The sequence below is a fragment of the Gadus chalcogrammus genome, chromosome 4, assembly GCF_026213295.1.
Source record: "Gadus chalcogrammus isolate NIFS_2021 chromosome 4, NIFS_Gcha_1.0, whole genome shotgun sequence".
Classification (NCBI taxonomy): Eukaryota; Metazoa; Chordata; class Actinopteri; order Gadiformes; family Gadidae; genus Gadus; species Gadus chalcogrammus.
Window position 1 is genome coordinate 20,777,044 of NC_079415.1, and position 27,152 is coordinate 20,804,195.

The window sequence follows — 27,152 nt, forward strand, 5'->3', positions numbered from 1 at the left end:
TCTCCTTCTTCTTTATCACTTAGCATTTATCTTGAAATTTAGCATGATTCTAGATCTGTACCAGATTTGTACCATCTGTAATTACTACTACTATTAGTAGTAGTAATTAGTGTTAATTTTTGATGATCACGTATTAAGCTCATTTTATTATTTAGATGTTGGACCACTTGTTCTTGCAGTGTTCCATTCAGCTTCTAAACCGTACACTAGTTTTAATCCACTTAGAAACAGCTTCTATAACATACTCTAGTTTTAACCCACTTACAAACAGCTTTTACAACATACTCTAGTTTTAACCCACTTATAAACACACGAAGGTTAGGCTAATTTGGGTCCCCCCACACCAATATGTGTGTGTGTGTGTGTGTGTGTGCGTGCATGAGCTTGCGCGCGTCTTCATGTGTGCGTCATGCGTGCGTGCCTATGTACGTGCCTGTGTGTGCATGTGCGTGCTTGCATGTGTGTGTGTGAGTGTTCTAACCTTGACCAATGTGAATAAGCTTCCTTCTCTACAGTGTGTTCTTCACTATGTCAATAACATGCTTGTGTAATGCTTTCTTCAGATCATGGCAACAGGAGTTGCCATGGTAACATAAAACAGTCAATAATGATGATGAGTCATCATTAGTTAATGGATGAGTTGTTTATATACGGAGTACCACAAACTATATATTAGAACAAAGCACAAAACATCTCCCACATACAAAACCCTCCACTAAGATCTTGTTTCTGAATTCAGTTCATAATTCAGAAAATAATAATAGACAACCACAACAACAACAATAGTCCCATAATTTACTTGTATTAATGATTAGTTTATCATTGACTATAAGTTTGTAGAGGAAATCAACTGAAAATTATTATAAGTGTTACTGATGAGGATGGTGTCAAAGGGTGAGGGAGCAATGGATGAATTGAGTTAAAAATTCTATCATGACTCCAAGAGCTGTTGAGCCCAGAAAAAAGGAATACCTCTAATATTTATGAAACCCTTTTGACCCCCCCCCCCCCCCCCCCCCCCCCCCCCCCACAGCCTCGGCCTTCTCTGAGCGCTACCTGGGCCCCCCGTCCAGAGAGGACCAGGTGTACCAGGTGAGATGCCTCCAGCTCGCCATCCGCTAACACCTGTTGTGTTGTCTTGTTGTTGTGCGCTGCTTGTTGCTGTAGTTTGTTTCTAGAGAAATATGTCACGGCAGATGGGAAAGCAGCAGGGAATGTCACACGTCTGTGTGTCTGCACAGTGGGGTCTGTGTGTGTGTGTGTGTGTGTGTGTGTGTGTGTGTGTGTGTGTGTGTGTGTGTGTGTGTGTGTGTGTGTGTGTGTGTGTGTGTGTGTGTGTGTGTGTGTATGTGTGTGCGTGCGTGCGTGCATGAGAGAGAGGATACCTACACAGCAAATTCATGGGTGTTATATTTCCGGCGTTTTGACAAATTAACGACGTCGCAGTGATAACTGTTGTACTATCTACACTAATGGTGTAGCTTCAATTAAACGTCATCGTTGATTGGCAGCGTTAGTGTCAATCAACACCTATTCGGTGTTGGGAGTTCCATCCGGGGTATTTTACATCCACCTGAATCTTCCGCCAAGAAGTCTGCCATTACTTCGCCTGAAACTGATGCGTGAGCACGACGTGGTCCATAGTTCTGTGGTAAGTAAGTTATGTTTATTGAGTCTACGTTTGAAAAACGTAGATCGATAAAGAACCAGTATTTGTCTGTTGCTTTTTCCGATGCATAAATGTGATTTTGCTTTTTATAAAACGCTAGGTTTGAACAATGTATCATGCCACGATACCTTTCCCGCTCGAAGTCAAACGTAAAGTTAAGTCGAGGCTGAATTAAAAGTACTTTACAACCCTAACAAGGTTGTAAAGTAGTAAATTCGGGCAAATCTTTCAAAATAAATGTTTTTCTGCCGAGGTGTTTACGATCTTTATTCATTCATTGTGCCGTAGCCGAACTGACAGGGATATTCAATGATATGAATCTTAAGGACTGCGCCGTCGGGTTCTCGACTCTCTGGTACTTCCACACATGTCCACCATGGCCGAGATAACCCCACACCACCACGGTGTGGGGTTACCACACCGTGGTAACCCCGGTGTGGTTCCTTTCCCCCAGGAGAAGGAACTGGGGGAAAGGAACGTTGGCTTTGACTCTCTAAAGTCCAGACTGAACCGTTACATGGAGGAGGAAGGGGCGAAGTCCACTTCCACATGTGTCGAAGTCCACATGTTATTTCTCAGACGCTCTGTTGTTCCGACCTCTCGTCGTATGCGGACGAGTCCAGCCGGAGGAGTCCGCATACGACCGAGAGGTCGGAACAGAGCGTTGAATACCTTTCCACCAATTCCTTCAACACCGAACCAGCGAACACAGAACCCGGCGGCGCAATGAATGAATAAAGACCGTAAACACGGAAGAAAAAAACATTTATTTTTAGGTGACATGGAGAAACGTGAGCATAACAGGTGTATCAGTTCACACCGCCACCGTCGGAATGTCTGAATGTTTCTTTATTAGAACAAGCACAACCACCAACACTCCCGGAGCAGTGAGCCCAGCGCAGCCTCCCGAAGCCCTGGAGGGAGGCTTGCCAGATTGGGCCCGATTTCCCGCCCTAGCGCGCTGCAGCTAGGGTTGCCAGATTGGGCAGCGCGCTGCAGCTAGGATTGCCAGATTGAGCGGGAAATCGGGGCCAATCTGGCAGCCCTGGCGCCGAGACGCTTTACAAACGCTTGAAAATAAAAGTGAAGCGTAAAACTAAGCGGCCGTGAGACGGGTGTAGAACGCTGCCGGTGTAAATCAGTGCACATTTTTTCCAGTTAGCTAGAATTCTAGCCCATGTTGAAATTAGTGACATTTTAAAACTTTCATTTCTCATCATCAGGTAACGTCACCCTGACACGGTGACGCGGTGACGATGATTATCAAGGTGAAGTACTTCAACTTGAAGAAATATGTAAAGATATCTGAGCCATGTTTGGAAATGTTCATAACTGAAGGTAAGTGCTAACGAGATAGGCAAGGTTAATGTGAAGAGGTGGTTGTCTGAAGGTGCTGATATTAGCTTGAACTTAACTTGTCTAATTGTGCTGTGTGGGTAGCCTGGAAATCCAGACCACATCTAGGGCTACAAAGAAAAATGTGCTTGCGCTACCTCTCAGTGCTTCAGGACCGTTTGGGTAGAAGCAATGTGAGCAGTGTTGCCAACTCTCACAGAAAATAAGCAACCGGGACGCTGAAAACAAGCCCAAAACAAGCGACTGAAGAAAAAAACCCTGTTCCTGTTCTTGAATTCCTATTTTTACCTGTTTTCTTATAGCGTTTTGTATTCAGATGTTCAGATGTAGGGTAAACTAACTCTTGATTCTCTTTTCTTTATATATTTCAGTTTGGGTAAAGTTCTCCATTCCTGAAGACAAGACCTTGACAGTGACCGATGATGGAGGAACTGAAGTCGATGCTGATGTGTTTCCAGAGTTGGTTACAAAGGACGTGTGCTTGGTCATCCATGATTCTGAAGGAGGTATGTTACATATAGTGAAGTATGTTCGTACGCACACTAAGGGAAAGAGGGGTCGAATCCAAAGGAATAGCTTTAAAGAGACTTTATTTGTATAAAGTATTTTCGGTATGGTAACTGATGCTCTGAAGTAAAGAGAGATTGAAGATGTGTTCTAAGCACGTGCGAGAGTATTCTCCTAGCTGATCAATAGACCTAACCCTGTGTCTAATCGCTGCCGAGAGAGTTCTAGCCTGCCTCCACGATGTGGAGGCTTTTTTATGGACTCAGGGAGGACCGGAAGACTTGGAGAGGAACCGGTGGGACGTAATCCTCGGTTTTCCTCGCCTGGTCTGTGGTGCTGCCCTCTGTGGATAAAGTATCTATTGCAGCCTTCAGTAAGGTCTTGCTCCCCTTGTGGCTTTGTATAGTATTTACGGCTTATATGTTTGGTCCTAATTGGTTAAGTGAGGGAAATACAGCTTGTGTTCCTAAAATACGTAACAACAGGTTGTGGTTTTGTAGCGACTGGTGAAGCTTAAATGTTTCGGATATTCGCCTTTTTGCTTTACTTTTACTTTTTTGTCCAACACCTGGATGTGTGCACCACAGAATGTTTTTTGTAAAAAGAATAAGCAGGACATTACTCAATGTACAGTTTTCACTTTGTTGTTGAATGTTACGACTATTTTCTAGTGATGCGTGTCTTCGCGATGATTTCAGTTGGTGAAGAATGTTCTGCTGGAGAAGCCTGGTGGTGCAACAGTCCTGAAGGAGTACGAGGACACTGGGAAAATATGTGACAGTTCCAGACGGCAGATGGTGAACATTTTAGCAGCACACATGACATAAAAAGAGGGGTTTAATAGTCCTAAACTTATTTGTTAATCATGGTTCTTCCATTTTATGTAGTACAAAAAAAGCATGTAATATTGTATTTTTATTTGTTCATATTAGGAGAATTCCACAACGACTGACTAAGGAGAAATATGCACTTGGCATCGTCACTTTGTTCCCTTCCCTGCAAGATCCAATGTCAAAGAAAGGCTATGTTATGATATTTTGGGGTGTCTAGACGCACACCAGCTTGGGACACAAATGTCTGCAAATCAGGATTGTGATAAAAGTAGACAAGGGAGTTGTATATTTGAGCAATATAGAGCTGTGATGGGGATTCTGCTTCAGCCAGAAGCAGGCTCGGACTGGCCATCTGTACGACCAGCCCCCCCCCCCCCCCCTGCACAAGAATATAGCATTGTGCAGGGGTGATGTGAGAGAAAGTGAAATTTTCTCTTTTCCAGAGTACTCTGGTCATTCATTGTAGGGACATAGATAACAGAGACTTGTGTTTTTGTTAGGAGCATTTCTATGATGCCCAAAGTGGATCAGGCTTCCTGGCTTGGAGGCTCAAGACTATTCAACGGAAGACCAAATTTCATCCCGAGTCATCTAGTTCCCCTAAGGTAACTGCATTTAATTTTTAACTGCATTTCATTGGTTCTGTACCTGTACTCTGCTACTGACAATAAAGTTGAATCTAATCTAATCTAAGGCTGCTGTTGTGATGGGAGGTGGTCCAACACTTGTCAGGGACAACAGTCAAGAAGATCAGCTTCAGGATGAGCAATGCAAAGAGGCCATTTCCTTGATGACTCATACCAACGAGCGTGACACCATCTTCCAGAAGATGCAAGAAACCTTCCATTTCCGGCAGGGTCTCATCCACAATCCTGAAACCTCGGCATCAGTCCTGTCCATGTTCCCAAGACTTTTGGACACAAAATGATTGGTAAGTCTGTAAATGCTACAAGTGAAGTATTCTGCTTTTCGACTGCCTTTTTCTCAATTGTCATTTGTGTTATCTTCCAGGTTCTTCAAGACTTCAGCCTTCTCTTCGGAGCAGAAACAGCAGCCAGACTTCTGGAAAGGTGGCCCTCATACAAACCAAAGTTGATAAAAGAAGCCGCTGCCCTGGTACAGACCCCGTAATTGCAACGCCTTTTACAATCTGCCAGAGGGGAACAAGTGGAGTCATCTGCAGATTACCGCCCAGGTAAATGTTCATTGGTTTAAGCATGCCAATAAGTGAATGCGTTAAATGTCAGTGTTAAGGGTGGAGTTATAGATGCTAAAGAGTTTGTAAATGGATATATATGTATACACCAACTTTTAAACCACTCAAACCATACCATTTTCCAAGATCATGTCCTCTAGATGTGAATAAACATGCAAAGACAGATATCACACCTTCCACCTATGTCATGTTCCTACAATGTATTTCCAATGTATTGTAACGCATTGATTTTCAATGTAAATCTATAATTCATGTTCAGCAGGGTCAGACCTTTATTTAAAAAAAAAAAGTTGTTTTTTGTGGAAGGGGTTGCACGATAAGGCCCCCGTAGCTCACGGCCTAATTACTTATAAAACACCATCTCATTATCATCCCTTATTCAGGATTTTTATATATAACAAATATATAACAACCTGTCCCAAACCAGGTTGGGACAGCGATATGTCCACTTTACTCCTCCTGTTACACATCCTGTCACCTCAGCCAGCTGGGAGGAAAAGGGGTCACAAGATCAGTGCAAGGGATGCCATTGACCACCTGGTAGTTTTTCACAAGGTTTGTAATTCTGGTACAAAAACTGCTTTGAATTGTGGTTTGATTTAGACTTCAATACTTATTATTGTCCTTTCTTCCATGTTCCCTTCACTCATGCCAGAGTCTGGATGAACATTTGGATTCTGATGAACGTCAACAGCCATATCTGCTTGCCTCTGGAACCACCAAACGAGCCATCAGCACCTTCTACATCGCCATGGATAAGAAGCTCATCCCATGCCAGGGAAACACATCTTTTGCAGCATTCGATGAACTTTTCAAGGTCCATTTTGTCTTCAGTTTGAATTACGATGAGTCAATTCGCAGCATGTACACGTTTCTCCAGACAACGATCTACAACCTTGATGTGGGATCAACCAAAGAGAGTCCGAAACTAAAAGAGTTGCGAGCAAAGTTGCTGCATGATGTTTAGGTGTTACATTTGTAGGACACTACTTGGCTCTAGTGGGGCCTTGGTTCAACACCTTAAACTGTTACATGGGTTGTATCCTGGCAAAAAGTTAAATTTAATATGTGCTCAGGATGGTTGTTGCTTAGAATTTAGAAGTTACTCTGGTTTCCGCAAACACCTGAAACGTGTACACTGCAACATTAATGTGACTGAACCAGGTTTGACAGATGAACCCCAACCTAGCACATCTTTAGGTACGCCGGCTCTGCCTTCAGATGTGCCCCCTCTGTCCAAACTTCTGACTTGAATCCTGACTTAATCAATAAAAGGGAATGTTCTTTAGATTCAAAACATATGTGTGCTTCTGTTATTGCGAAGTTGCAGGGTAGTGGTGTGGCAAATACTGTTATTTTGTCAGTTGTAGAAAGTATGGAGGAATGTTTAAATGATATCCACACTTCAATAAAGCGTCAGGTCTTAGAGGTCGTGCCAGAGGGTAACCCGAGCAGAAGTGCAGTAGAGGAAGTGTTAGAAAATTTGGAGAACCCTTTTGCTGATCTCAACACCGATAGCAAATGGAAAAAATATTTGTACAACCTGTAGAGGTGCATTTAGGAGTAAGATACGATTCTAAGATACAGAATTTCTGGAAGAAATTCACAGAATTTCAGAATTAAGAACAGAATTTCTGGAAATTACGAACAGGTACCAGTTAACGACACTTTCATCCATGTGCCTTTGTTTAAAACGCTAGAGTTTATTTTCAAAAACAAAATGATATGCAGCCATATTCAATCTTCTAAGTTCAGTGATCTATATTCTGACTTCTGTGTTGGCTCTTATTTTAAGAGTAATCAGCTGTTCTCGTCCTGCCCTCATGCCCTACAGATTCAGGTTTATTATGACGATTTTGAAACGGCTAACCCTTTAGGTTCTAAGGCGGGGTTGCATAAGCTTGGATGTTTATATTTTACACTCCGAAATCTTCCACCTCATCTCAATTCATCTTTGATGAATATACATCTAATATCTTTGTTCCACTCACAAGATGCTAAGAAGTACGGCTTAGACAAAATACTCAAGCCTTTTATAGATGATGTGAAAGAACTTGAGGTTTATGGGATGGAAGTGTCTTTCACAAAAGAGCGCCTATATGGCACAATATCACAGATTACAGGTGATAATTTGGGTTTAAATGGTATCCTTGGGTATGTGGAGTCTTTTAGTGCCACCTATTATTGTAGCTTTTGTGTTGCAGACAAGGCCACAGCTCAGAGGGTATTTTGTGAACATGATCCTTGAGTCATTTTGCGATCTAAAGAACTGAATGAACAGCACTACACACATCTTGAGAATACTGGTGATGGTTCATGTTATGGCATCAAACGCAACAGCATTCTTAATGAGTTACGGTATTTCAGTGTTGTAGATAATATTGTCGTTGATATTATGCATGACCTCCTTGAAGGTGTGGCACAATATGAGGTTAAGCTACTGTTTGACTACCTGGCAAAGAATTTCCTATCCAGTGAACACATATTATTGAGAATTTATGGTTATAGCTATGGATACTTGGACCGTAAGAACAGGCCAACAAAGATCAATATTCATGGAAATGGGCTTGGTCTTAATGCCAGTCAAACAATGTGTCTTTTGAGAAATATTCCACTCATCTTTGCCAATGTTGTTCCAGAAAATGATAATCATTGGAATCTACTGTTGCTTCTGCTTGATATTATGTACATAGTCTTCTCACCTAACATCTCTGAGGGAATGACTGTCTACTTGAGGTCTCTAATTGCCGAACATCATACGTTATTCAAACAAATTTACCCCACACACAATCTTATTCCCAAACATCATTTAATGATCCATTATCCCTCTGTTATTAGAAAAATCGGTCCTTTACTTCATGTCTGGACCATGAGATATGAAGCGAAGCACAGATTTTTCAAATCTAGCATTAAAAACTTTAAAAATGTGACAGTCTTTAGCATTAAAACATCAGTTAACTATTCCCTATCATTGGGAGGCGTTCACGGTTAGTGGTATTGAATCACGACCAGTAAAAACCCAAATGTTAAGTGAATTAGATGAAGAAGAGCTGGTCTGTGAATATTTTCAACTCGATAGGTCCTCTACTGTATCTTCTACTGCATGGGTGAAATGCGACGGCATTGACTATCACATAGGATCTGCTGTGTGTGTAGATGTTGAGGAAGAAATGCCATTGTTTGGTAAAATTGTTTTAATAATCCTAAAAAAAGAGCCTATACATTTTGTTCTTATTGAGTTAAATTCTGTGTATGTGAGCACCTCCATGCCTTTCAAGTTGGAGAAATGTACCATATGTACATTGTAAATCGAGATGATTTGCAGCATCACAAGCCTTTCGACCTGCAGATGTCCTATGGCTGTGACGCATTGTTTTATATTGCATTTTGTAAGATGAGTCATGGTGCGATTTTGTCAGATGAGATTTAATTAAAAAAAGTCTAATATAATGCATTTCTAGTAAGTATTTTTGTTCAGGTTCATATGGAAAAGTCCAACTAACATTTTGTAGTATAATATAAAGTAAAAACAACACCTATATTGTCAATATGACACTGGGTGAAATGTTAAAAAATAACACTTTTGGAGTTGATATCAAAGGAAATAACAATAAACTGGTGTTTAAAAATAACACTTTTGGAGTTGATAATAAAGGAAAGGTAACAATAAACTGGTGTTTAAAAATAACACTTTGAGTTGATAATAAAGGAAAGATAACAATAAACTGGTGTTTAAAAATAACACTTTTGGAGTTACATTTAGGGAAAGAAATAACAATAAGCTGGAGTAAATGATTCCGGCTTGGTGTTCCTGAGGAACTCTTAAAGTGTAACATTTTATCACTTTGTTAGTGTTGTAGTTTATTACACTAATGAAAGTGTCAAATTAACACTTTTGTGGTGGTCCCCATATATACACCCTGAAAGTGTTGGATTTAACTCTTTCAGTGTAAAAATGTCGATTTAAAATTTGCTGTGTATGAGGGTTTGTGGGTGTATATGAGTTTGGGTGTGTACGTGTGAGTGTGTGTTTGTGTGTGCATGCACTAATTGTGTTTGTAAGTCATGTGTTTTATTTTTTGTTATGCGTTCAAGATGTACTCTTGCTACTTTTCATTACTTAAGTAATTTCCAATATGTTTTTAAGGGGTTTTAGCAGTAGCGTGCGGTGACCCTAAATAGGGCAGAAACTACTGGCGTAGGTATGACCACACCCACAATTTATATATTTTTTAATTTAACAGAAACTCAACACTGTTAATCACAGCTGCAACACCACTCGCCATATCTGCTACTATCTACTACTTGACGACCATGTATGCGTCTTTTAGCGCGGATTGCAATTCTTATTGCAGCCTGCAGGGTTATGCATGCATATGGTGGAACGCGGTCGCTGAGCTGCCCTGACCTAACATTGCATGACTCGATAAACTCAACTAGAATTGTCTCCATCATCCAAAATTTGATGTCAACAAACCAAAGATAGTCGGAAAGCCTACAGAATCTATCAATAGTTATTGTGAGAATCACATTATTAAAAATAAACTTGGAGCAATGATTTACTGAGGAACTTTTTTTTTGGGAGCATGCTTTTGCAAGTAGTTTGCTGCCCCACCTGGCCATATGGACGGCACAAACCTGGGTTTTAAGTGAACACAGAGAGGTGCTCCTTGATAGTATGTTTCTGAATAAGCATTGAATCCTACAGGACTCTCAAAGGTAAACATACTGCTCCAAGCTGTCTCCACGGAGACTAAGGCTCCGGGGATCGAACCCAGATCCTTTGTCGCAGCAAAAATCAAATATTCTTCCCTCTCTTCACCTTCTTCACCTCACATTGTTCTTGAAAAAGCTATCATAAAACAGCCTTGTACGATTTCCAAAGGGACTTCTGGGAAGTGAGGCTGATAGCAATCCATGTGTACGAGTCAATACTTGAGCTAACAGCTAACTACGAAAATGTCAAGTGCTGCACGATGACTTGTGTCAGAACATACAGAAGAGTGTGTGCATGGGTCTTGGCGTGTGTCTTCATTACATACGTCGTCACAAAAGGGTTAAACAAAACATTTGTTCTGGGAAAAAAACATGTTATCAAGGAGCTGTCTTTCTTTCTCAGAGTTCACTTAAAATCCCTTAAAACATCTTGGAAATTAAAGTAATGATAAATAGCAGCAGTACATCTTAAAAGCATATCAAAATAACATACACATGACAAATAAAAAATAGTGCATGCACACACATACACACAATGACACCACACACCCAAACACACTCACAAACCCTATAGGTACCCTCACACATGCACGCACGCACGCACGCACACACACACACACACACACACAAACACACACACACAGACCCCATTGTGCATAAAACATTTCATTGACATAACACTTTATCTAAAAGTTTGCTGCAGGCGCCGGTCTGGCCGGATAATGATACAGCGATTTAGATCCCCCTAACCACCTTTGTGTCATTGGTTCGGTTGCCCTCGTCCTCTGAGAGAGAGAAAGTAAAGGGAGTTCGGGGAGAGAGAGAAGGAGGGGAGGGAATAGAGAGAAAATAAGAGGGATGAGGGAAGAGAGAAGGAGAGACAGCAAGAGATGGGTGGAGAGAAAGAGAGAGTGGGATTGGGGGAGGAAGAGATATAAGAGAGAAAGAGGGAGACGATCCAAGATCACACCTCAATCATGTCTCTCCGTTGTTCCTCCAGGTGTTCACACAGGCTGCTTCTTTCAGAGATGCAAACTGTACGAACAGATGCAGATTTACCTCTACGTTTACTTTTCTGTTTTTTTTAGCAATCTTAGGTCAAGCGTCCAAATTCTCCAGTGTGAATTTGCGTATGTTTAGGAAGAGAAATGAGGCATGATGCTTTCTTGCTAAGCGCCTAGGTTTTTCAAAATATATGAATTGTTTTCTGCACTTGATGCCGTGCTTCTCAGATCAAGGTGTTGTTTACGACGTGTTGATCTTGTGTCCAGGCATCCCAAGTCCTGCCCAACCTGAGGTCCTCGCCCAGTGGGGGGCTTCTGCTGGCCCACGGGACAGCTGACGGTACACACAATGTACTTTACATGCATATACTATTACTCTCCATCTGTACATACTGAAGGTATACATACACATATATATGATCAATAGGAGGAGAAATATTCTTAAACACACGGACAAGATATACTGCGTTTTAGATATACAACATATACTGAGCCACATATTGTCAAATACATACATATACATTCATTTGTGTAAATATACTGTACATATGCGTAAATATAAAGATATATGGCCCTCGTCTTCAGTCCGAGTGTCGAGGGTTCCCTGAGCAAGATGCCTCACCCTGACTGCTCCTGACGAGCTGGCTGTCACCGTGCATGGTTGACACCGCCGTCTGTCTGTCCATGAATGGGTGAATGTTAGGCAATATTGTAAAGGGCTTTGAGTGTGGCCACTGGTTAGGAAAGCGCTGTATAAATGCATTCCATTTATATGCTATGTAAAATAAGTTCCTGAAGTAACAGACGTCCTGCTGTTTCCCTTCCAGCCAATGTTCACTTCCAGCACTCCGCCGAGCTCATCAAACGGCTGATCAGGATCGGGGCCAACTACAGCATGCAGGTCTCAGCGAAACTCCAATCTCACTTCTACTGCTCTCTATACATTTGTTCTCATTGGTGTGACTTTATACCAATTTCTAGTTTAAAACTTTAGGTTTTAAGTTTGTAGATTCCAGTAAGGGCCCTTTATCAGCTTCAGGGGGGTTTTAGTTTTACTAGACATTCACCACTTCATTTGGATTATCAATTTGACGTTTACTGTAAATCAGAGAAAAACTAAGCCTATTTTTTTCTTATAATTATCTCAGCGATCAAAATCGTTTTCTTTTTACTGAAGAGTAGAACAATTATTTGAATGCAAATGACATATTTCATCCACTTTCTACAAATGATACAGTAATTAGATTTAAATTACTTCACATGATGTGGTAGGTTGCTGATTAAACATGTTGAAATATTGAAGGTTGAAATTCTCATGTTTCACAATGCCTATTCCAACAGGCCGTAATCGTAGGCCTGAGAATTCTTCCCTCAATAGAGCAGGAAAATGACATTTTGTTAGCTGTGTCCTCCTCCCAAACTGCCCTCATCCTTTCATTTGGTGTTTGTTTCCAGATTTATCCAGATGAAGGCCACTTCCTGTCGCCAGGCAGCCAGCTGCAACTCACCCAGTGTCTGATTGGCTACTTTAAAGGATGCCTGCTTGACTCCTCCCCGTTGCTAAGACTACAGCGAGAGGAAGACTGAGACGAGACGTCAAGTCCTACAGTCTGAACTTGTGTGCGTGTGTGTGTATGTATCATTTCAGAGTTTATTGTGCTTGTTATTAGTTAGTGTGACTTTTTTCTTGTGTCATAAAAGTATTTTTTACCGGTAGCATAGTGTAAAATGGACAAAGTAAATCTATAGATAGGTTTCTTTCAGCTCGAATCAAACTGCACTTGGCAAGCAGCTGCTGATATTGGACCATCCTTTGTGAGCCTAACTTATAAACAGATTGAGGACGGTGTGGCATAACCTGGGAACAGAGCGAGTAGTGCGATAGAGCATGCGTGTTTGTGTCACACTTTTCCCTCGTACTTGCAACAGTTGTATTGTTTATAAGATTGGGAAACTCACCAGGTTCATGAATACTGCAGTCTATCAAAACCAATACAACCACAAACTCCTATTTGATAAGCCATTTGTAATGGTGACTTACAACAGTGCTTTTGCTGACGTTTCTCCAAGCAATTCCATTAGTGAATTTTAAATGTGTTATTTTATGTGTTGACAATTAATATAAATGAATGCTCCCTGCTTATTAGGGAGTGGTTTGTGTCATAAGGGTCTCTGTAAACTACGCTACTTACTGTATGGCAAGAGGTCATAATGCTGCCTTAAATGTCTTGTCAACCATACACTTGTGGTGCTATCCATTTGGTACGCCCACCCTAACGAGGCGTAAGGTATAAATCTCCCAGGTTTCTTGAGGCATTTCATGGAGGCACGCCCCCTTTTGGTCATAGTATAAAGCTTCCCACTCGTAGTTCTGAGAGTAGACAGAGTTCAGTGAAGCTGACCGTACGACTCGATAACAAAAATGGCTGCACCTGTAGAGAATTATTTTCTTTGTATTTTGTACCACGTTGGTCAGTTTAATGTCGATGTTAAAGGCTCTTACACACTTGATTACATTGCTACTTTATTCCGGTCATCAATTTATGCAAAACACCGTCTTTCTGTACGTGCAGTACAATGTACAGTTGTTTTTTTTCGAGCTGATTTGCTAAAGAGGCTAATATAGCGAACAATAACTAGCCAATGCGTAACTGGAACGTTTAAGTGCTGCAAGCCAGGAAATCACTTTCTCGCTAAAGCAGGTCGGATGTACTGGTGTACCATACAAATGGATAGCACCATTACTGGAACACACACCGTTGACATTTTCCATCTCCAATCTGTCAAACTTAAGATAATTTATTTCATTTAAACCACTAGGGTGGGGTCATGTTTTTCTTGCTTGAAAGAAGCGCTAGGTTTATTATGGATGTTGTATTTGAGACTTTTGCTATTAAATATTCAAGAGTCTTGATTCTTTTGAGAAAGTCATTATTTTGTATTACTTGTCTAGAGATGCTAGTTTCTTTTAATACCGATGCCTGTGGGGAAAATAAACTAACTTTGTAGTGAAAGGCTTTCAGCCGTCAGGTAGCATCACCATCTTGTGGTAATAAGCGGTATCTCACCATTGTGTACAATTCCGGGAAATGGATTCCAGATGACATCTGTATTTGGCTGATGTGAGCCATGATGCCATTTGTGCTTTCCCCTCCACTCCCTCAGTAACCTACTTGGAAACTTGAAACCATTTATGGGCCTTTACTCTGCGAACTGGATAGCATTTTAATAGATGAAATGTTTTTCTGATTGCATGACAATTCTTCAAAGCAGGAAAAAAAAAAATCAGAGAATTGATTTCAGCTATTCATTTTTTTTATTTAAAAACGAGTTACAGATACAGCTCTTAAAGTTGAAGAATTATCTTATTGGCATAACTAAAAAGAACCAAACGCCATTGGATTGAGTCTGTCTAGCTACATTTCTGCATGGCAGTAACTTGTTGAAAACAAAAAAAACGCAAACATTATTCATTTAAATAACATGTCTGTTGGCGGTCACATGGCGTTTGAACAATTTGTTGGCCAACAGATGTGGCTGCTTTCACAACCTCCATACCGGTATTGGTGAAGGCCGTCACATCCGTACAATAATAGCTATACACATCTTCTTACCCACTCTCGCCCGCTGTCCCGTTAAGACAACCTAATACTCCTCACCCTCTTCGTCCTCCTCACAAGAGTCAATGCCCACCTCTTCATAATCCTTCTCCAGAGCGGCCATGTCTTCTCTGGCCTCTGAGAATTCTCCCTCCTCCATGCCCTCCCCGACGTACCAGTGGACGAAGGCCCTCTTGGCGTACATCAGGTCAAATTTGTGGTCCAGGCGCGCCCAGGCCTCGGCGATGGCGGTTGTGTTGCTCAGCATACACACGGCCCTCTGCACCTTGGCCAGGTCCCCTCCGGGCACCACTGTGGGGGGCTGGTAGTTGATGCCCACCTTGAAGCCGGTGGGGCACCAGTCCACGAACTGGATGGAGCGTTTGGTCTTGATGTTACTGATGGCCACGTTGACGTCCTTGGGCACCACGTCGCCACGGTAGAGCAGGCAGCACGCCATGTACTTGCCATGGCGCGGGTCGCACTTCACCATCTGGTTGGCGGGCTCGAAGCAGGCGTTGGTGATCTCTGCCACAGTGAGCTGCTCGTGGTAGGCCTTCTCAGAGGAGATGACGGGCGCGTAGGTGGCTAGCGGGAAGTGGATGCGGGGGTAGGGCACCAAGTTGGTCTGGAACTCTGTCAGGTCCACGTTGAGGGCGCCGTCGAAGCGCAGGGAGGCAGTGATGGAGGACACGATTTGGCTGATGAGACGGTTGAGATTGGTGTAGGTGGGGCGCTCGATGTCCAGGTTACGGCGGCAGATGTCGTAGATGGCCTCGTTGTCGACCATGAAGGCGCAGTCGGAGTGCTCCAGGGTAGTGTGGGTGGTGAGGATGGAGTTGTAGGGCTCCACCACGGCGGTGGACACCTGGGGCGCAGGGTAGATGGCGAACTCCAGCTTGGACTTTTTGCCGAAGTCGACGGAGAGACGCTCCATCAGCAGAGAGGTGAAGCCGGAGCCGGTGCCGCCGCCGAAGGAGTGGAAAACCAGGAAGCCCTGGAGGCCTGTGCACTGGTCGGACTGGGAGAGAAGGACGGCAGCCGTTAACATTAGACTACGGGACAGGAGGTGAAACACCTGGAGCACCTGCTTCAACATGGAGGTAGAAGAGAGCGCTGAAGAACCCCAGTGAGGGGGTCAGCCACAATGACACCTTTCTAAACAGGGGACATCCCAGACGGTAGTGCCCAACCAGAATCACCATGATGGACACACAACGAGTCATTGTGTCGGCTGTTCAATCTAGCAGTGATACATCTGGGTGAATGCACTTTGGACTAGAATAAAACTGATCAAAAAATATGTGAAGTGATGCAGTATTACAGCAGTAATTACTAGGGCTGTAACGATACGCATATCGAAATCGTGACACTCAAAGCCACGAACCTGTCTCGCAGTGTGAGAAGGCAGAAGCGCGATATGCCCTTTCTAACTCTCCGGGCAAATTGTCCGATTGAAATTTGCTAATAATTGTCTAAATAATAGTCTGCTGACAGCGCCCCCTCCTATGCCGTAAGTATGCGACGAGATGCCCTCTCTGTGATGACGGCTCTACGGAGGCTACGGAGGATTGCATTTCTCCACAGCCGTCGAAGTCCTCGTATGCGATATGAACGACATTTATCCAGAGTGGGCCAAGCACGAAAAAAATTGCCTCTGTGATCCTGTCTCTATTGTTTTGTGTGATTTGACTGGCAGTTTGTCTGCTTATAGGTCGGAATGAAGCGGCCACCGATTATTGACAGGATGGGTACTTTATTCTACCGGACTCGTTCGCTTCTTCACTACACACGCGCTACCGCTCGCTCTCCTCGCTCGTCCATTCACTCACTGACGTCACTCACACACGCATACGCACACTGCCAATCTCGCGCACACACATATGCTACTCGTAACACTGCCTCGTTATTGCGACGTTCATGTTAGACGTTCATGTTTTTCCCCATCTATTGAAAGTTAGGCTATTAAACATGTTGCATTCTATACGACCTGATTACGTCATTATTTAAGCTACATAGCCTAATAAGAAGCGCTAATAAGGATATTTGACTAAACCAACCAAACAGTTGAGGGTTTTTGCCTACCAGCAAAAAGCATCCACCAACTGCAATCTTTGGTTATTTCTTTATTAATGTAGCTTTACTTTAATAGTATTCTTTCTGTTCAAATCTGTTCAGTGTTCCAAATTATTTGTTATTAAATGTTACATAAAGTTAATTGGTATACAAGTGTTGTTTAAAAAAAATGCTTTTTAAATTTAAAAGAATCGTGGGATGTATCGAACCGTTGGTCAAAAATCGTGATACAAACCGAATCGTGAGTTTCTGTATCGTTACAGCCCTAGTAATTACATCATGTTAGAACCAATACTACACAAGTGACTCGATTCAATCAGGGACCAAGACATTCCCCTGAGCTTACCAGTTTGCGAATCCTATCTAGAACAGAGTCGATGAGCTCCTTGCCGATGGTGTAGTGACCGCGGGCATAGTTGTTGGCTGCGTCCTCCTTACCCGAGATGAGCTGCTCTGGGTGGAACAGCTGGCGGTAGGACCCTGTGCGCACCTCATCTGAAGATGAGTTAGGAACCAGGTTATTGAAAGCGCACCATGAACCTACACCAAGGCAGCTTTACATTTTAACCCACCAGAAGTCTGGTCAATTCTCAAAACTTTTGTCAAAACCACCCATTAAGCTTCCAAAAGCTCTAAACTAGTCCTCATTAACTTCAGCCAACTGCAATGGCTAAATGCTAAAGCTACATCTAACAGTTATAGCTAGCCACTTCAGCGAGGGCCATTGGCTACTGCTTACCAATATAGCAAGCCTCAACGGCTAAAGCCATTCGCTACGCTAACCGCACTGTATTTTCTTTCCGTCATTACTACAACCGCTGCTGCGGCAGAACAAATGTAAAGAAGCCAAACAATTAAACTGAATAGTGTTGTTTGATAGAAAAGGTGTACAAATATAACCTTGCCGACTTACCGATAACGGTGGGCTCCAGGTCTACGAAGACGGCGCGGGGAACGTACTTCCCAGCGCCTGTGTTGCTGAAGAAGGTGGTGAAGGAGTCGTCATAACCAACGTTGGGCTTGTCGGAGGGCATCTGTCCGTCGGGCTGGATGCCATGCTCCAGGCAGTACAGCTCCCAGCAGGTGTTGCCCATCTGGACGCCAGCCTGGCCCACGTGTACAGAGATGCATTCACGCTGGGGGAGAGAGGAAAGGCCGACGTTAGTGAGGTCAAAGCCAAACGCAACACTCTTCTTTGCCGTCGAAGCATTCAAATTCATTGACAAAAATAGAAAGAAAGAAAAGTTGAACTGAATTGAGGAGGCCTAAAGTATTGACGTTAGCACTACAGTGTTAAAGGTCCCATGACATGCCACCAGGTGAGAGTGTGATTAGCCGTTACAAGGCGTTTTTAAAATCTGCCTCTTCTGACATCACAAGTGGGCATGCCCACCTTGATGTAACGGATAGATGAGCAATGTTTGCTACAGTCCACTAGGTTGGCTGGTACTGATCTATCCAGCACACATCTAGGGGGACACGCCCACTTATGATGTCAGAAGAGGCCGTTTTTTCAAACCAGCTTGTAATGACGTATCACATTGAAACCTGGTGGCATGTCATGGGACCTTTAACTAGTAAAAATAAGCTCTTATCCTAGCCATCTTTGTTGTATACGGGGAATGGGTTAACCTAGACATTTTTTGTGAGGTTCTATACTTGGTTCTATGAACATCCCCACTGCATCGACAGCGATATATTGTTGTTTCACCATCTGATAAATGTATGCAAGTCGCTTTGGATAAAAGCGTCTGCGAAATGCCCCGAATGTTGACACACGTCAATTTGTAACAGGCTGAAAAAACGCAAACACCCCAATGCGGCATTCATAAACCGGGACCATAAAAGTGTCGGCATTTCAACCACTTTGTTCATATTCATCCTAAATCTTTCTAGAAATGTTAGGTCGCAATCATTTGTACTGTAAATTGCTCCATGCCGTATGAACTATAATTAGCACTTTTTTACTCTGGAAACCATCCCATGTACCAAATTATCCCAGCCAGTTGGTGTGTGGGGGGAGGGGGGGGCTGCCACATAACTAAAGGGCGTTTCCCTTTCGCTGATGAGGGACGCAGACCGGATGAGGCCCATGTGGAACTTTTGACGCTGTGCATTCCAACTCCCCCCCCCCCCTTCCTTAATCTCCAGATCTTGTCAATCTGCCCATTGTACCCCATGGGGTGACAGAAAGATTAGTGATGCACCACGAAATAAACCTAAATGGATTCACAACACCACTGCAGTGTGTACAACTCATTGACAAGACACAACTCATGTGCAGTACCATCTCACTACACTGGTCACCTTGTTTTAACCCCCTGTCCCCCGGTATTAATGTACACCCATTACAACTAACCCCATAAAGCTAGCCTTGTTGCTATCCATGTCCTCGCTAGAACCTCGTCATCGTGGCGAGGGAGGGGCCGAAGGAGTTGGATGGGTGATTTTGCACAGTCATGTCAAATAAGGCTGAACGTGCCTAGTATTGGCAGAAGGGCAATGTTCAAGGCTAGCACTTTAAATGGAGTGTCCTTTTGGTCCTCCCTCGCCGTCCGGAGAAGCTCAACGGTTGTCCCATCTTCCACTCAGTCATTTAGTGAACAATTCAGCCAAAGCGACCCAATAGTGAATGCATTGTTCGAAGTACAATACTATTCCTCAGTGGCAATGGGACTAGATGATTGTGGCTCTATCAAAGGGCCAGTGGCCTGTTTAATGACCTCCCATGGTTTAGCATTAGGGACAGGACAGACATTTTAATCTGGCCTTGATCATCAAACCCCCATATCTAACAAATTATGAGAAAACAACAAAGTTCTTTATTCAACAGACTAAACAAATAAACAGTGATTTATAGTATTATTAAACAATTGTACGTTGTTGTAATGTCAGCGTCGAGTCATCTTTCGAGATTCAAAGTACTTCATGCCCTCATATCATCGGCCCATGAATCTAATCTTTACGAATGCCTTTTTTTATATCTAAGCCTATTCTTTGTTTCTGTACTTTGAGGGGTTCCTCGGTTGATTTCCGTTAATGATTAACGGACACTAGGTCGCTTAGGTCTGCAGTGTGGTTTAGCCATCTGTCTATCAGCCACATCCGCAAACTTGCCTAGTTCACAGAATGAAGATGTACAGACTGCAACCGAAGCCAGTCAAAAGGACAGAAGGCCACCGCGTCAATTATTGTGACACAGATGAACATATTTAAGGCCTCAGTGCCAGCAATTCTGTTAAAACCAAAGAGTATGAAATGCATGCAACAATGAACACAAAAAGCATCTACATGTGAAACGAATTAAGACAACCAAGCAAAAATAAAAATGTACCCCCTGTATAGGAAACATACCTTTAGCCTTCATCAAGACTAAAAGGTAAAGGCTTCCTTTAACAAGGATATATCAAGATAAGAGACAGGTCACGGAAGATAACTCGATGAGTCACCCATTTTGGTGCAGCAACCCAACCAGGGGTCCTCACACGCCCCCGTGCGGAGCAGCGCCTATGAAGCCCTTAATTAAAATAAGTCTAGAGACTACAAATTATATTGTGTTGAATGGCATTAAACGGCATCCATCAGACCTCTGCATGTGTAGCCTGAAGTGACCACTGGGAAACCCGCCCGCTTATTTTATTTATTACAGTGCGCACTTTGAGACGCGCTCTTTAAATTAAGCGTTTCCCACCCTTCTCATAACAAGTAAATAAACTATTAAAACATTCTCTGTAGATTTACAATTTCTACCATAATCGACCATCTGACAAGAGTTAATTTATTGGTGAAAAAGTAACGCGATGCGCAGGGATTGAGTGATGCAAGATTCGGAATAATGCACATTTCACCGCCCCCCATCTGTTAATCACGAGTCAACAAATCCTCCATCATGTGCCGCTTTATCTGGTACGTTTATTCCCCGGGGTATGCGCGCCTCCTTCTCATCGGCTTTATTTTATCCCCAGTAGTAGCTCCAATGATCCCAATCTAACCAGTTGCATACTCCATCACTCGATCGATTTTTGAACCCCCCCGCGCTCCACCATTTGGGGGGCATGACGCCGTCGGTCGGCCATTACACGACTTTAACCCGCATGCATTACATTCAAACCACCGGCATGTGTCCTTAAACATAAGGAACACGACATATGTTGGTATTGAGAGGGTACGCATGGATATGATTATGGTAATGGGGTCAATATTGTGGTCCTAGCAAGTATAAAACGCTTTAGACGGCAGCCGGTTGTCCCAGCGGTCACTATCAGAACTACACCTGCAGAGGTCTAATGGAGGGTTGGTCTGATGGAGGCCCAATCACCGTTAAACACCATATTTATAGTTACTAGACCCGCCATCCAGGGCGGAGGGCCACATAACGCACAAGAGGACGCGGTGCCATCCCCTCACGGGCCCCCTGAGTCCAGAAGGGTCCTTTCGTCGTAGTGTGCGTCAAAGTGGACCGCAAAACTGGATCACAAGTCAGACCACGAGAGAACAAGGCGCAGCCCGTTGCGTCATGGGCGCGTTTCCCTGTTCCCGTTCCCCGTGTGAGGACGGATTACAGCGGGACGCACCACGGGGACTCATGACGGGGACACGGGACGGGGACACGGGACGGGGACACGGGACGCACCCGCCTGCGCCTTCTTCTCTCGTGCTCCGACTTTTGATCCGGTCTGCGGTCCACTTTGACGCACACCTCGGCGAAAGGGCCCTTCTGGACCCTCAGGGGGCCCGTGAAGGGAGAGCACCGTCTCCCTGTGCCGCATGAGGTCCCCGACTGGGATTTAGCGTCTAGTTACTATAAATATGGTTTAACGCTACAGGGACGGTAAGGTGGCCTCCATCATACTCACCCGACCCCCCCAAAAAACACTTTTTAACCAAAAATGAACCCCGTTTCCCCGTTTGACACACACGCAGACGTCTCCTGCGGACCTGGTTCGAAGTAGAGCGCTGAGATGAACCCCTGTATGAGGGGGAGGAGAACGGAGAGCTTAAGGACTTACCATGTTGTCTTATTTGATCTTTTCTGGTTAACGTCGAGGGAGAAAAGGCGGTTTCTTTAGTACAAAGTCTCACAGCACCTGTAATGAGGTCCCCGGGAGAGCGTCGTGGCGCCGCCGCAGCGCGCTCTGAATTTTATACTGCGGAGTGAGCTGGGGGGCGGAGTCATGTGACGCAATAGGGGTAGCGTAGGCTGACGTCATGACATCAGAGCGACCACGCCCCTTCATTGATGCCAAGCTTGAAAGCAGCTGCGTGTGTTTTGCACGTCAAACAATGTATAATACACTGGTAAATAAATAAATCTGTTCTCAATACTTATATAATACGCCAGAGAGGAGAGGACAGTGTTATGATCTGTTATTCTCCTTGTCGCAGAATGGGGATCGCCACCACAATGGTTTGCATGACTGGCTCTAGAGTTTATTATTTTAAGCTCTGGCAATGTGACCGTCGCTATGTTTCAATGCTAGTATAGCTACTATTATACAGTAGGCATTTTCAATTGGTAAATCCTTATTTTTGTGAAACTAACACGTATTTTGTGTTGTGAAGCAAGATGTCTTGAATAAATCACCAGTGACATAAATCGAAACCCAGCGTGGTAATGCTCTCTGACCTCTAGCAGCCCTCCTTTCCCTCTCTTTAGTGCTGTTCTGCACTCTGATCAGTGGAGGCCCTCCTTTCCCTCTCTTCAGTGTAGTTCTGCTCTCTGACCACTTCAAGCTGTCCTTTCCCTCTGTGTATGAGGCGCCGTTTGTACTTTTGCTGCTCAAAAATGTGCTTCACTTCACAATTTAGGCCGAGCTTTGCTTAATTCCCAGATTCAGCAAATAAACACTCAAATTTTGAATTTAGATTTATAGATGATTTAGCTTCAGATCAAGCACTCCGATTTCGATAGCTAAATGAATGATATAAAATCCTTATTTAGAAATATGATGTGTCAAGACCCCACTGGTATAATCAAAATGGCTCTGTCTAGGCAGGAGTCGAGAAACATAAGTGGTAACAAAACACAGCTGGCAGTCGACTAGCTCCCGGCAACGTGGGCAGTGACTCAAGTGGGTTCCTGGCGAGCTCTGGTCCTTGTTGAGGGATAACCCAAGCGTTCAGGTAAACTGTAGGCTGTCCGGTTATTGGTTGATATATAACATAGACAAACTCTTGACAAACATCCACGAAAAATGGGTGGTCATGTTCCCCGTAGGAATCCTTAATCCTGGCACTGTCCTTGTTTGAGGGCGAATAGGCTTGACATAATCTTACAGTTTCTGAGTGTAACCAAGTCGGGGCACCATGCTGTCTATTCAGGCACCATCGTGCTTCTATCCACCATCTTGGATCCGTCAGGTGACCATTATCAAGGCTCACCTACAGTGAGCCAATCCCACAGATACCATAACAACCAGTTACCAACCAGGGCCCTGTACCACGAAGCTCGCTTAGAGGGTTAGCGAGGTATGTTGAGCTCCAAGCCTGGGTTAGTTGTACCACGAAAGTCGATCTCTTTTAGCGTCGCTGTATCACCATGGTGACTCAAGGCTCGATTCCACCGGAGGCGTACGCGCCGTGGGACGGCTGCGCCGCGGTCACCGCTGCTGATCGCTTCCACTCTAATCAATGGCTGTGTCCCAATTCATAGGACGCATCCTTCGTAGACCGCGTCCTTCGAAGGATGCGTCCTAGGAATTGGGACACAGCCAATGAGACCTTTTCCACCGGGCGCGCCGCGGGACGTTTCAGCAGCGTCCCAGGAGCGGCGTGCCGCGCCGCGGCGCTATCTTTCCGTCCAATTCTATTTTTGCTGCTAAACCGCGTCAATTTCGACAAAGCAGTTCGAGCCGGACAGGAAGTGAAAAGTAAAAGCCATAGAGCATCCGGTCAATTTTCAAAATAAAACACAATACTCAGCTCATGTAACTTCCGAAAACCCAGATTTGCTTTTCAACCCTGAACTCTGAGTCAACCAACTCAGAGCGCAGGATTAAACTCAGAGTATGTTAAACCAGCTACCTGAAACTGAGGGGTGTTCCACAAAGCCGGTTTTATCACATAACCGGGTAAATTAACCCAGGGTTTGCGGTAACCCTAGGTTTTCCGTTCCAAAAGGATCACGGTATGTTAGTTGCTATAGAAACATATGCTCTGAATCAAACCTGGTCGGAGCAGGTTTTGCGCAGGTTAAGTTCAAAGATAACCCGGTTTTGCTCAGGGTATTTAAACCCGCGTTCACCACAGCTTTTACGTGATCACAATGGCATGCCCTTTTGACGAGAGGCCGATTGATATCGCAGCGCAAATAATTCGTGCCATTCACAGAGAGAGATTAATTAGACCACGGCTCGACATATTGTCCTTTCCGGAGGACTTTTTGCTGGAGAGATATCGGTTTTCATGTGATTCTTTGCTATATTTAAATAACCTTCTCCAACCATACATTGCAAATGTGACCAATCGTGGATCTGCCCTCAGTTCACTCCAAACAATTTGCACAGCTCTCCGTTTTTTTGTGACGGGAAGCTTTTTGTACAGCGTAGGAGATGCTGAGCACATAGGCAAAGCCACGGTCTGCCGCTCAGTACGTAAAGTTTGTCTTGCGCTGAAGTGGTTGTTGTGGAACTTCATCGTTTTTCCAGGCCATAAACCCACGAGACGCATGAAAATGGAGTTTCACCAACTTGCAGGTCAGCATTATCTACTTTACGTGTTCCCAAATGGCACCGAAATTATCCTCGTTGACTTTTCATCTGGGTGTTGTATTTCAGGATTTCCAAATGTAATTGGGGGCATTGATGGCACACAAGTGCCCATACTGGCCCCATCTATAAATGAGGCTGATTATGTGAACAGGAAAGGCTATCACAGTATAAATGTTCAGGTAAGTGTACACTGCCTATATTGGCTATTTCCAATATCTCCATGGTTTGTTAATCGCTGTCGATGTTTTTCTTTTATCACTAGATGATATGTGATGCTTCCCACATGATCACCAATGTAGAGGCAAAATGGCCTGGTTCAGTCCACGATGCAAGGATGTATCGTGAATCCAATTTGAGCCGTAAATTTCAAGAGGGTGAGTTGCATTCTGAACATATCATAGATCTCATATAATTGTGCTTTTGCAAGATAGCTCAAAGTTTGTATTTGATCGCAGGGCAATTCGATGGGTGGATCCTAGGAGATCGAGGGTATCCATGCCTCCCGACGTACCCTAATCCCGCTCCTGGACCACAGACTACATTAAACCGGGCACACAGCAGAACCCGCGTTAAGATTGAAAATACATTCGGGATATTGAAGTCCAGATTTCAATGCCTACGTGGACTAAGGGTTTGTCCGGAACGAATGCGACATAATTTTTGCATGCGCCGTCCTCCACAATATAGCCACCCTGCGCAAAGAGATGCCTCCCCCCTTTGACCCGTTCCTCGAGGAGGAACACATTCCCCAAATGGATTCAAGGGCTGGACAAAGGATGCGGGAACACATTTGCCAAAATCATTTCAATTAAAAAAAACAAAACACTGTTTTTATCCATCATTTTTATTCTTTAGTTGCTGAGGGAGGAAAAATTATATAATTAGACATTGAATAGCAATATCATGTCCGCGTTGAATTTCTGCCCAACCTCCTTTTTTTACCTCTATCAGCAGCTTCGTGTACTCCATTTGCAAATCAGCCTTAGCGATTTCCCGCTGAAGATGAAGTCGATATAATTCTTTAGTCGTCAACTGAAATAGAGGAAAATATTGTTTTAACATTCAAGCGACATACTTGGCCAATAAAGTAAGTGAGTAGCCTAGGATATGTCTTACATGCTTATATTACGACCCTGATGTACCCGCCGCTTCCTCGACCACAGTCTGTTAAGAGACAAGTGAGTTTGAGAACACTGTTAGTTTAGTTAAATCGTCAATAATGACTTGGAACTGGCAAGAAAAAGCTAGGCCTATACCTCAGTTCTTTCAGCCCCATCCATGGCAATATTTTCATCGGCCTCCTGTCATACAAAGAGCAATTATAGGCCTATTGGCTGAGTATTTTGAGATGCGCTCACAACAGAAATTATAAAAAAAAAAAATAGGCCTACCGGACTTACAGAAACTGGAGGATGTTCATTCGTAGCCGGCTCGATTAAAAGCAATACTCCGTCTTGATCTGTGAAGTTGATTAATTAGTCACGTTTTGGAATAGAGCCACATAGGCCTATACAGCAGGCATACAACAAACACGGGATTTTCTACCCAGCTACAAAAGAACATTTGGAACATTTGCGCTATGACACACACACGGCTTGCATGTGTTCGCATACAAAAAATGAAATACAAAAAACCTACATTCAACCAGTGGGTTGACAGTGGACGGAGATGGCCCCGGACTCTCGGAGGAGGTACCTCCAGGTATCCCCTCCATGCCAGGACGCCAGTGGCGGTTTTAGGCACGGGCGAACCGGGCAGCCGCCCGGAGCGCCATATTTGTGGGGGGCGCCAAATCACATGGGGGGCGAGACGAGCAGTAAAAAAAGAACATGACATTGTGTGTGAAATTGGTGTTCTGGCGCCCCCTGGCTGCAGGCGCACACCTGCTCGTTGAGAAGGCACCGTGCCCAAACCCCACCGAAGTCCGTAGGGTCACTATAAACCCCCCCCCCCCCCCCCCCCCCCTTGGAAGTCTTGCCCGGGACGTAACTGGACGTAGAACCGCCACTGCAGGGCGCCCTGCATTAATGGTTAGAGCCAGCTCCTCAACCGGGGTGAAGGTAATTGGAGGGCCCGATCCAGTCTGCCGACTGTCGGCCCTCTTACGATTGGCTTTAAAAATAAAAAAATGGGCTATTTAAATACAGGAGGAGTGACAAATAGGCCTATGATATGACAAATATGTAGGACGATGGTGGGAAAAGCTTACCAGCTTGTACAAAGTTTTTGTATTTCATTTTTACTTGTCCCGAGTTCGTTTGGGGGCCGTCGGATTACATCTTTATAGATGACAGATTATGGAATGTTAAGAAAGCTTAACTGAGATAGGCAATGAATAGATTCATAGTTCAAATATTTAGGATAGTGCTTTTGCCATGACACTTACGAATTTACGCGGTCAGCTATCCTCTGCCAGGCTTTATTTCTCATTATGGCAGAGATGCTTTTGTGTTGCATTTCCTCATTA

General features: G+C 43.9%; 2 protein-coding genes and 2 long non-coding RNA genes across 5 annotated transcripts in view; 2 read left to right on the forward strand and 2 right to left on the reverse strand.

Moving 5' to 3' along the window:
• LOC130380927 (inactive dipeptidyl peptidase 10-like) overlaps positions 1 to 14,425 on the forward strand; it is a 206,091-nt gene extending 191,666 nt beyond the window's left edge. The window contains exons 24-27 of the mRNA XM_056588357.1: positions 1,034 to 1,092; positions 11,569 to 11,641; positions 12,129 to 12,202; positions 12,757 to 14,425. Of these exons, the coding sequence (XP_056444332.1) occupies positions 1,034 to 1,092; positions 11,569 to 11,641; positions 12,129 to 12,202; positions 12,757 to 12,888 (338 nt within the window). The 3' untranslated portion in view covers positions 12,889 to 14,425. The remainder of the gene's footprint in view (positions 1 to 1,033; positions 1,093 to 11,568; positions 11,642 to 12,128; positions 12,203 to 12,756) is intronic.
• Positions 14,426 to 14,512: 87 nt separating this feature from the next.
• Positions 14,513 to 22,117, reverse strand: LOC130381214 (tubulin alpha-1C chain-like). Its single transcript, XM_056588691.1, has 4 exons — positions 21,986 to 22,117; positions 17,890 to 18,112; positions 17,323 to 17,471; positions 14,513 to 15,921 (listed from the first exon to the last, which is right to left on the reverse strand). Exons 1-4 carry the CDS (start codon positions 21,986 to 21,988, stop codon positions 14,947 to 14,949), a joined length of 1,350 nt encoding a protein of 449 aa, XP_056444666.1. The 5' UTR covers positions 21,989 to 22,117; the 3' UTR covers positions 14,513 to 14,946.
• A 2,328-nt stretch (positions 22,118 to 24,445) lies between these two features.
• LOC130381228 (uncharacterized) lies at positions 24,446 to 25,173 on the forward strand. The gene is made up of 4 exons (XR_008895355.1): positions 24,446 to 24,670; positions 24,752 to 24,864; positions 24,948 to 25,059; positions 25,141 to 25,173. It is a non-coding gene; the product is annotated as an uncharacterized LOC130381228 (long non-coding RNA).
• Positions 25,174 to 25,518: 345 nt separating this feature from the next.
• On the reverse strand, positions 25,519 to 26,619 carry LOC130381224 (uncharacterized). Of its 2 annotated transcripts, none has more exons than XR_008895350.1 (6): positions 26,324 to 26,619; positions 26,086 to 26,144; positions 25,942 to 25,986; positions 25,802 to 25,849; positions 25,628 to 25,717; positions 25,519 to 25,543 (listed from the first exon to the last, which is right to left on the reverse strand). It is a non-coding gene; the product is annotated as an uncharacterized LOC130381224 (long non-coding RNA). The 2 variants fall into 2 exon arrangements; XR_008895351.1 differs by having other exon boundaries at positions 26,077 to 26,144.
• Between the last annotated feature and the right edge of the window lie 533 nt (positions 26,620 to 27,152).

Excerpts from the sequence above, each read along its gene's own strand:
- LOC130381214 (XM_056588691.1), bottom strand. Across the intron at positions 17,472-17,889 it reads CCTGGAGCCCACCGTTATCG|ATGAGGTGCGCACAGGGTCC; the intron begins GTAAGTCGGCAA and ends ACTCATCTTCAG. Across the intron at positions 15,922-17,322 it reads TAGATAGGATTCGCAAACTG|TCCGACCAGTGCACAGGCCT; the intron begins GTAAGCTCAGGG and ends CTTCTCTCCCAG.